Genomic DNA, 9,486 nt, shown 5'->3' with positions numbered 1-9,486 from the left:
GTTTTTTTTTCATTTAATTATTTTTTTAACTTCCTGTCCATAAAATATGTCATTTTTATTATTTTGATCAGTTATTTTGATTATTTATTCTCCACCGTTGCTTTCGTTACATCTTCATTTTAGTTGAGTAGGGAACTTTTACTTTGACATGACTTTGACATGACATTTTGTCTATGCCGTTGCTGTTCTGTTTTTTTTTTGTTTGCTGTTCTGAGTTCGGTCCGGGTTAGTCTCAGCCTCAGACGTCACGCCCACGATCCGTTGGCTGAACGTCTGATACATTTGGCACACTTTTTTGGAAACACTTCAACGAGTTCGAAGTCGTTGTCTGATTGGTTAAATTCCACAGGATTTCCGGGAGACGTGTGTGTCGCGTTCTTTAACGGTCCGCCGGGAAACAAAACAAAGCGGTCCGATCGAATTAGAAAGCTTCCTTGTTCATCAAGACCGACTAAACGCTGCTTTTTTAAAAGTATGCGAGGTTCATAGTATAGATTCTTTGAAAGACGTCCAAGAGTTTTGTTTGAGGTACTTAGTGGAGTCTAAAAGAGATGTTTTAACTTGTTTGCCGACTGGATATGGGAAAAGTCTTCTCTTTCAAGCCTGGCCGACCGTCTCCCAGAATTTGGAGGGGTACTATTGAGATCCAATTTTGCTTGTTGTTTGCCCTCTCACATCTATTATGGAATATCAAGTAAAATACCTCAACGAGAAGGGGATATCCGCCGCATATGCGGGCCAAGATGAAAGAACAGACGCTGACATAGCAGTTGGACGGTTTAGTCTTGTGTTTGGTTCTCCAGAACTGCTTGTTGGAGTTAAAAAGTGGAGAGATATGCTCCAAACAAATGTATACCGGGAACGTCTTATTGGCATGGCTGTCGACGAAGTGCACACCGTTGTACAATGGTAAGTAATGCTGTTCTCTGCCAAGTTTCGTGTATTTTCTGTTTTAATGCATAAAACTTACTAAACAGCTGTTTTATGCTTACATTAGTTTGCTTTAGTTACGTGTATTTACATGTGTGTTTAAGCCGGTGCTCTAGGAGACGTGCGCCATCGTAAAAGTAAATTTGGAGACGATCGTGAATGAATGATTTACTAGTTGCACATCGGTCTGTAATTGTGGGGACATTTCCACGCCACTAAACATGACGCAGCACAAAACTATACTGGATTGGTAGCTTCACCTGTCAGTCATATTGTCTTTTGGGCGGGCCTTGACCAATAAAAGCGGCTAAAGTTACCAGCATGAAGGTCTGGCTACGCGAGACTACGTCCGGGTGGGATCCTGACGGATGACATTTTTGAGCGGAATCCCGGAAAATAAACAGGTGCACTCTGACCAATCGAAGGAGAGTTTACTCGCACACAAAGTGTCTGACGTCATCACCCAAACGTGTTTTTTCGTCAATTTTAACAATCATAGGTAGTTTAGATGGTTAGAGTAAGGTTAGGGTTAGGGTAAAGGTTTCGTAAGACTTGAAACACCAAAGATTTAGTGAGAGCCCGAGAGGACGAGGCAGAACTCAAGGCAAAACCGCGCATGCGCATCAGTAACTTGAGGGAAGAACCGTGCAAAACGGCGCATAGGAACCCGTGTTATTTTATCAACCGTAAAGGAGATGGAGTCGATTTTTTCAGTGTGCTATATGCCTTGGTAGTTATTTGAAAATAGCTCAATGATTTAAAGCTTTTTTCTCTTGGCTCTCTCGGTTTCTCTTTTGGACTTCTCCAAGAACCCGGAAACAACGCAGAGAAACAGGCTGACACTGACAGCTTGTTCGCATTTCACCGCTCATTTGTAAGAGTTTTGTGTTTTTAGTTTTAATGTGTGATGTGTAATTTAATGTGCCCAGAGCATACTACATTCTGTTTTATGTTTATGATTGATAAATGTCACAGTAACTGGTTCAGGGACCTGATAGTATCTGTATGTTAGCTGCAAAATCTTCAATATTTTGGTTCCGAATTTGATTGACAGAAAACTAAAGCTGCATAACTTACTGAATTTTTTTCAGGCCAACGTGTCTCATATAAAGGTTCACATATGTTTGAAATGCAAAATTGTTGATAAACCAAAATCTTTCGTAACCATTTAATATGTGATATGACCACACAGTATTTGCTGTGGGTCTAAAATGATAATCATTTTACATATACAAAATAGGAACAATGGTTACTAACACAGGTACCAAAAATACAAAAGTTCATGCTGTTACTGTTTAATGTGATATAGAATGTAGTTCCCATGTTATTTTTATTAAACTCGAGACACTGTTTTGGTAAAAACAATGATTACCATGGTAAGCTTTTGTTAAAATCAGAGACCCAGTTGGGGTCCTATTTATAGGCAAGACACTATATAAGGAATTTGCTCAGGGATTAAGAGTTCCAACCGCAGTGTTTGGAACAAAATTATTCAGAAAATAGACAAAAAATTAGCTACAGACTGCCTATAAAGAGCATCCTTATTCTCTTCTGTAAAAATGCTGTTAATGTAAGCAACTTCCAAGTTCAGAAGCACAGCCTTGAATTGATTTGTAACTGTAAATTATTACTGTAAGATGAAACTGATGAGAAGACATGTTTTAAGTCAGATCTGAAAGTGGGTCCCTACATAAAAGCAAGATGCCTGGCCTTTGGCAAGATGCCATGGACCACGCCGTGACCTTGGCCAGGAAAGCAGGAGAGGTGCGAATGCATTTTTTTTTAATTAATAAAAAAGGAATTTATACGTTATTGTAACTAAAAAAAACATTGTCTTTGTTGCCTTCAGATTGTGAGGGATGCTTTGCAGAATGACCTTAAGATCATGTGTAAAAGCTCGTCTGTTGATCTGGTGACTAAAACAGACCAGAATGTGGAGCAGCTGATTATTACATCAGTGAAGGAGAAGTTTCCTGAACATAGGTATTGAGCCCTTTATGATCAACACAGGGTCAAAATATGTCCTACACATAATACATGTTGTGATTTAAAGACAATAGACAAGCTCTGATTTGTTTCAGTTTCATTGGGGAAGAGTCAGTGGCTGCTGGAGAGCCTTGTGTTTTAACTGACAACCCCACATGGATTATTGACCCTGTGGATGGAACCACAAATTTTGTGCATGGGTAATTTATTTATATTTTATTCCCTGCTTTGCCTTTTCAATGGACGACAAAAGTTGACTATAGAAAACATTGCTGACACATGATATAACATTGCTGACACATGATATAACATAACATGACTAGTCGGTTATTAATTTTCATACTTGAAGACTGATAGCTTTGTAGCATATGGCATAAAAAAGTAATGTGCTCTTTTGTCCAGATATCCGTTTGTTGCTATATCCATTGGCTTCGCTGTCAACAAAACGGTAAGCATCATTTGCTTTCAATTGCCCTCTTATTCATTTTAGAATAACATTTACATTTTACATTTAGTCATTTAGCGGACGCTTTTATCCAAAGCGACTTACAAAGAGTTTAAGGAGCAATAAGCGATATGTCATACAGGAGCAATAATGCAATAGGTGCCAACACAAAGTTATTGGTTTCAACAAAAGCTAGACCACTACCTGTTGAGAGAAAGAGAGAGGGTTAGTGTTATTTTTTTTATTTTATTTTTTTCATTTGTCTGTCAAGTATTCACAGAAGAGATGGGTTTTAAGCAGTTTTTTGAATGTTGTGAGAGATGTGGTTGACCGGACCGAGTTAGGAAGAATGTTCCACCAGAAAGGAGTTGTGAATGAGAATGAGAACGAGAAAGCGATTTACTGCCCTTATGGGAAGGCAGTACAAGATGCCGCTGGTTTGCTGAACGCAGGGATCTTGATGGGGTCAAATTGATAATAACAAATTGATAGCACCGGTAACAGATGTTCGCAACCACGTGGCGAGATGTAAAATCAGAAACTGATGCTTTGCTTTACCCTTTGTTATCTTGCATGATTAGATTGTTATCATGAAGGTTGGAAGTTAAGCGCAGCTGTCAAATGAATCATTCCTCTCTTGCAGTTGGAGTTTGGTGTGGTGTACAGCTGCATAGAAGACAAAATGTACACTGCTCGAAAAGGAAAGGGGGCATTTTGTAACGGACAGCCCCTACATGTGTCAGACCAGAAAGGTAAGAGGGACACAGCTGATCTGATTGTATTCAGTATTGGCGGTATATGAATGTTCTCTAATTCTTTTCAAATCATATAATAGAGATCAACCAGTCAATCATCGCTACAGAGTTTGGCTCTAACCGAGATCCTGAAGTAGTTGCCAAGATTTTTTCCAGCATGAGGAAGATCTTGTGTCTGCCAGTCCACGGGTGTGTGCGCTGTTTATTTTCTATACACCTTCACCACTATTCAAAGCTATTTTCACTTCTTAATATTATTTCATACCATATGCATTACTTTCATATCAATGTAACATGCATTTCTTTTGAAGGATACGTGGTGTAGGATCTGCTGCTATCAACATGTGTCTGGTGGCCTCTGGTTGTGTGGAGGCTTATTATGAGATTGGCATCCACTGTTGGGACATGGCAGCTGGTGCCGTCATAGTTTCTGAGGCAGGAGGAGTTCTTAAGGATGTTGAAGGTGAGAAAAGCTACACAGTCTACACATAAATACGTGTTACATTATTTAGAATGTATCGGTCTCAATGATTATATTTTAAAACATTTATTTATATAATATGGTTTGAAGAGGCTTTCCCTAAATGTCCGCAGGTGGACCACTGGACCTGATGTCTAGAAGAGTTGTTGCAGCCAATAATGAAATAATTGCTGAGAGAGTCATTAAAGAGATTGAAGCATTTCCTGCTGTTAGGGATGACGTACCTGTAAACCCTACAAAATAAACCTTGTCTTTATTCAGTTAGTATTCTGTATTTTATATAAATGATCACTGGTTTAGTGTTTGAAAAATGTATAAAATTATAGAGCAACTGTATATTATAAATTTGATCCGGTTTACTTATTGAACGTCTTTGTTTTCATTCAGATCTAAACAAAGAGATATTTACTAGCAATATTTACTTGTGTATGTTCAAAATATTTATTTTCTTAAAGCATACAGAGCACCAGTATATTTTCTGGCAAAAACCATGAGAGGCAGCTGAGAATATATAACCACATTATTTCATAAATAAAATATCTTCAACAGAAAAAGGTGAGGCTGTTAGAAAATAATGTTTTATATTCACAGTTATTCACACAAGAAAATAATCATCTGCAACACAACCTTTCACACCCCTTACAGATAATGCCAAAACCCAATTCACAACGACCATGTGCAAACTTGTGCTCAGTAAAATGCATATACTGTGTAGCCGACTTAATATAAAATGAATATAAAACCTAACAACAATTATAAGTATGAGTTGACCCTCATTGCCAAGATTTTGAGAATTAAATGTGGTTTTTAAAGCCACATTCTTTAACAGGAGTGGAGTGCTTAGTACAATACAGAAGTTTTAAGTGCCTTAGAACCCTTAGTGCTTATATTGAAAAAAACATATAAATTCTGCATCATTGCCGGATGCAGTTCAGTATATGGAATGATAACAGCATATGTCCAGGATACAGATATGCTCTTCAATCGGTAAGCAGCAGTAGATGCTGCGAGTCCTCGGGGACTGCTCGACTCAAGACTGAGTACCATGGAGCTCCAGCTGCAGGAGGAGAAGTGGGGGAAGGTGTGGGAGGGGCTGTTGTCTTCAGTCCAGAGGCTGTACTGCTGCTCAGAACCACCCTCTCTTTTATAATCTGAAAGAATAACACCTAGTTATTCTGCATTTCCATGTTTTCATTACTATCATGAATACTTTACATGCAGTTACACTAAATTGACAACACCAACTACACCGCGTACATAACCAAAGCTTTACTTTAAACAGTGAAATGATTTTAATCCACAGACCTGTCGTAGCCTGTCCTCATACCGCTGATCTGCCTCTGAAGGCTGTTGCGCTGGGACCGGCAGTTTCCATCGGCACAGCTCTGCCCTCAGCTCAGCGCCATTGAATAGTACCAAAGGGTCCAGTGCGTTCTGGTTTATTAGCTCCACCAGACACTCTTTATAATGTAACCTACAAACACGCAGAAAATCTGAGAACATTTCTGGGTTTGCTTTGTTTATATGAGCATATTTTAACTGAATGACAAGATAATCAGAGCTTTTGAGAGTCTTGTGCCTTACGTGCAGTAACCACTGTATTCAGAGTAAGATGGTCGTCCACACGGCTCTTCTTTCACAGCTCCTGTTTCTTGGAACTCCATCACACCACAAATACCTATAACAGACAGGTTATAAAATAAAGATTCTTATAATAAAGATTCTTATTTATTCTTAAAATAAAGAGGCCTATTCCGGTGTAACGGCTGCTGCTATATATTAGATTTTTTATCAATTTGAAACCACTGGCATAATGATTATAGCATGTAAAAGGTTTATACAACAAACCGAAAGCTTATTCATTTACTGCATAAAGGCATTGAGTTGTAAAACATCTATGTCAAAAATAAGTTAATGTTAATAAGCATGTGACAAATATCGGTATCAAAGCCCCAGTGAGATCAAAATGAACGTTTTTCCTTTTATTAAAGATTTGGTAGCCTTAAGGACATCGATAATTGATATTTTCCTATGCGCTGACAAAACTGACAGTCTGGCACGTGCGCTCAAAAAAAATCTAGAAATTCCATGACATCACGCTACAATTTAAGCCTCTCGTTCTTGTCCAATCAAATCCGCTTTAGAACCAAAAGAGTCCCGCCCCCTTCTCTAAGAGCTGCGAAAGCGGCGCCTCATATCAGCCACTTGTTCGCACATTTATTATGTTCTACATGGTGAATGGCGAATAATTTATGCGTTAGTGTCACGCGAGCGGTTGCACGTGCGTGTCCTACGGTTCAGAGACACCATAGCACAGAGGGAGCTGATCACATGCGTCAATCATACGCGCAAATCCGCAGAGAAAACAGCGGTTTAATCTGACCACAGCAGTGCAGCTATCATTTTAGTCCGAATCTGTGCGATATTTGCATATTTAGGCCTCAAACTGCTGATCCACATGGGTCAAATGAGTTGATGTGATTGGTTACAGGTTTATGATGTCATTAACCGGAGCAGTTTCAAACCACATTTTTATTTTAACTTTTTTGGGTAAACTGCAGTTTTATAGAGAAAATATTCAGCTATGGTTTAAAATGATAAATCTGCACATGGTTTGTCTAAAAAATAAAAAACGCCACATAAATATATAACAACATTAAACGTTTACTTTCAAATCAGTATTATGCAAAAAAAAGATTCATGTTGTTAATAATTTTAGGCATGTGACAAATATCGGTATTAAAATCGGCCAATCGGTATCATGCAAAAAATGAGTTAATGTTGTAAATAAGCATGTGACAAATATTGGCCAATAGTTTTTTCTTAAATCTGTATCATGCAAAAAAAGTAAAAAAAATGTTTATGTTGTTAATTCCAATATATAGGCCAATAATTGTTTCTTAAATTGGTACCAGGTAAAAAATTAATAAATACTACTAGGAATCCTTATATAAATATGTACTGAAATATAACATGTAAACGTACAGCCAAAACTACATTTATATTTAGAAAGGGCAAATATCAAAGTAAATGTACCTTTTGAATGTCCCCCCATTGTACCTTTGCGTCTGAACATCAAAGGATGTGAAACTCCATAGTGCTAAAAAGGTAACAAAGAAAAATCATACAGATTTAGAATTACAACTAATTTAGCTTTTTGGGCACACTAAGACAGATCACATTAGAGACGGTTCTCACCTGCAGCAGGTTCTGTAGTCTCACAACACTCCAATCTCTTAAATGATACAGGCAGTCTCTGGGGTGGTGAGCATGTAAGCCCTTAGCTCCACATTCAGCAGAAAAATTACATGCCTGCAGAGACACCATTAATAACTCTTATTCTCATTATTTACAATTGATACAGAGATTTATAGTAATTCCAACAGGAGAACTGCAAGAGAAAGAAACTTACAGCGCCCTGTTTAAAAGGCTGACTGCAGCCACCGCAGAATTCATGCTGGCACTGAGTGCATTTGAAATGCAAACAACCTCCTCTGGCCAGGAAGAAGCGAAATTTGCATTTTGGACAGTCTGAAAGGGACGTGCAAAATGTTACCAAGGATAAACTGGAGCGCTTTAAAGTTCAAGGAGACTTTTTTATGTCTCATGTTGTACCTATTTTGTTCCTGTTCAGAAGCTGCTCCAGCTTCGAGTTCTGATACTCGGGGCTGTTGAGTTGTTCCCACTCTTTGAACTTCTCACAAGGGATTCCTTCATGCTGTGGAGCCCACTAGAAAACAAGCACCAAGTTCAAGAACATCCATAAATAAGACATCTGGAGCGCTATCAAAGCGACCGTGAGCATTTCAGAAGATTCTCACTAAACCTGAAACCTGTACAAAAACGTATGTGATGTTTGTGGAGAGATCACCTACAGGCCGTTTGCACTGAAAGCATGTGCTTTTCCCACAGCTTGGGCAGTCCATCCTCAGCCTGTTTGCTTCATGAAGAAGCCCAAAGCAGCACTAAAAAAAATAATAAACAGACACCTTTAAAAACATGCAGAAGTATGCTGTTGTGGTATATTTCATCTAATAAATACTTACATGTGCACACCAGCGGAAGTTGGGCATTTCCTGCAGAGCCTGATCTCTGAGCTTACTTTGGAAAAGCTCATGGATCTGAGGGTCTAAATAATACCTGATCTGCAAGCACAAAAAAAATACAGTATATAATATATTCAATTCAGTATATTCAAACTCATCAATTTTCATTGTAGTCTATACATAGTAATATAAATCAAGTTTGAATTTGGCATGCAATAGATTTTTTTTACTCATTAAAATTTGTTTTCATTTAATATTTTTAGCTTTTTTTACCTTTTCATTTTAGGATTCATTTATTGTGTTTAATTTACTTAGATTTTAGTTTAGTTTTTATTTATTTTCAGTTAATAGTTTAAGTGCCTCATCATGCTAAGGCAACATTGATAAGTTCCAAATTATTATTTTTTTAATAATATTTGGAGCTTTTTTCCTTATTTTATTTAGAGATGCACCGATACCGGATAGCTGATTATTCAGAGTGATATCTGCCTATACCGATTCTAAAGATTTAATTTATATTTCTTAACTTTCAGAATGTTATTAATTCATATAATGACTAATAATATTGAACATCAAACTGGTGATGTTTCTTAACATTTTCTATATACAGAGCACAAATGAATTACATTTTTCTGTCCTCTTTTGATTGACAGGATATATCGGCCCTGATCATCGGCTGTTTTGTGAAAAATTGCTTTTATCGACCGATACAGATTACTGGCCAAAAATGTTTTAACAGTTTATAGTTTTAGGTACTGATAATAACCCTGGCTTAAAATACTTTCCACTCCCATCTCCTCTTTCATTCCATCACTTTGTATCAAAGGATAAAAACGGGGTCGA

At 37.7% G+C, this 9,486-nt stretch overlaps 2 protein-coding genes across 3 annotated transcripts in view; one reads left to right on the top strand and one right to left on the bottom strand.

The window, feature by feature from the left end:
* The first annotated feature begins 392 nt into the window (after positions 1–392).
* On the top strand, positions 393–4,857 carry impa1 (inositol monophosphatase 1). 2 transcript variants are annotated; one of them, XM_057332964.1, is made up of 10 exons: positions 393–909; positions 1,740–1,804; positions 2,601–2,694; positions 2,780–2,913; positions 3,012–3,116; positions 3,319–3,364; positions 4,005–4,113; positions 4,197–4,305; positions 4,428–4,579; positions 4,711–4,857. In XM_057332964.1, exons 1-10 carry the CDS (start codon positions 907–909, stop codon positions 4,839–4,841), a joined length of 948 nt encoding a protein of 315 aa, XP_057188947.1. In that variant the 5' UTR covers positions 393–906; the 3' UTR covers positions 4,842–4,857. The 2 variants fall into 2 exon arrangements, with proteins under 2 accessions (XP_057188947.1, XP_057188946.1); XM_057332963.1 differs by lacking the exon at positions 393–909 and adding an exon at positions 1,031–1,334.
* A 157-nt stretch (positions 4,858–5,014) lies between these two features.
* The window catches only part of si:dkey-181m9.8 (uncharacterized), a 42,554-nt gene continuing 38,082 nt past the window's right edge, over positions 5,015–9,486 (bottom strand). Inside the window, exons 15-23 of the mRNA XM_057333529.1 lie at positions 8,644–8,742; positions 8,473–8,562; positions 8,213–8,327; positions 8,010–8,128; positions 7,796–7,909; positions 7,634–7,697; positions 6,182–6,275; positions 5,903–6,071; positions 5,015–5,748 (exon numbers count right to left, since the gene is read on the bottom strand). Of these exons, the coding sequence (XP_057189512.1) occupies positions 5,578–5,748; positions 5,903–6,071; positions 6,182–6,275; positions 7,634–7,697; positions 7,796–7,909; positions 8,010–8,128; positions 8,213–8,327; positions 8,473–8,562; positions 8,644–8,742 (1,035 nt within the window). The 3' untranslated portion in view covers positions 5,015–5,577. The remainder of the gene's footprint in view (positions 5,749–5,902; positions 6,072–6,181; positions 6,276–7,633; positions 7,698–7,795; positions 7,910–8,009; positions 8,129–8,212; positions 8,328–8,472; positions 8,563–8,643; positions 8,743–9,486) is intronic.

Source organism: Triplophysa rosa, linkage group LG5, assembly GCF_024868665.1.
Source record: "Triplophysa rosa linkage group LG5, Trosa_1v2, whole genome shotgun sequence".
Taxonomy (NCBI): Eukaryota; Metazoa; Chordata; class Actinopteri; order Cypriniformes; family Nemacheilidae; genus Triplophysa; species Triplophysa rosa.
The sequence above is the reverse complement of the archived record's forward strand: the minus strand, read 5'-3'. Positions and strand labels throughout refer to the sequence as shown.

Bases quoted from the DNA above. Each gene is read 5' to 3' on its own strand.
- impa1 (XM_057332963.1), top strand. From the start codon at position 1,299: ATGACATTTTTGAGCGGAATCCCGGAAAATAAACAG. The intron at 1,335-1,739 runs GTGCACTCTGAC...GACTTCTCCAAG, and splicing joins GAATCCCGGAAAATAAACAG to AACCCGGAAACAACGCAGAG. The intron at 4,580-4,710 runs GTGAGAAAAGCT...AAATGTCCGCAG, and splicing joins AGTTCTTAAGGATGTTGAAG to GTGGACCACTGGACCTGATG.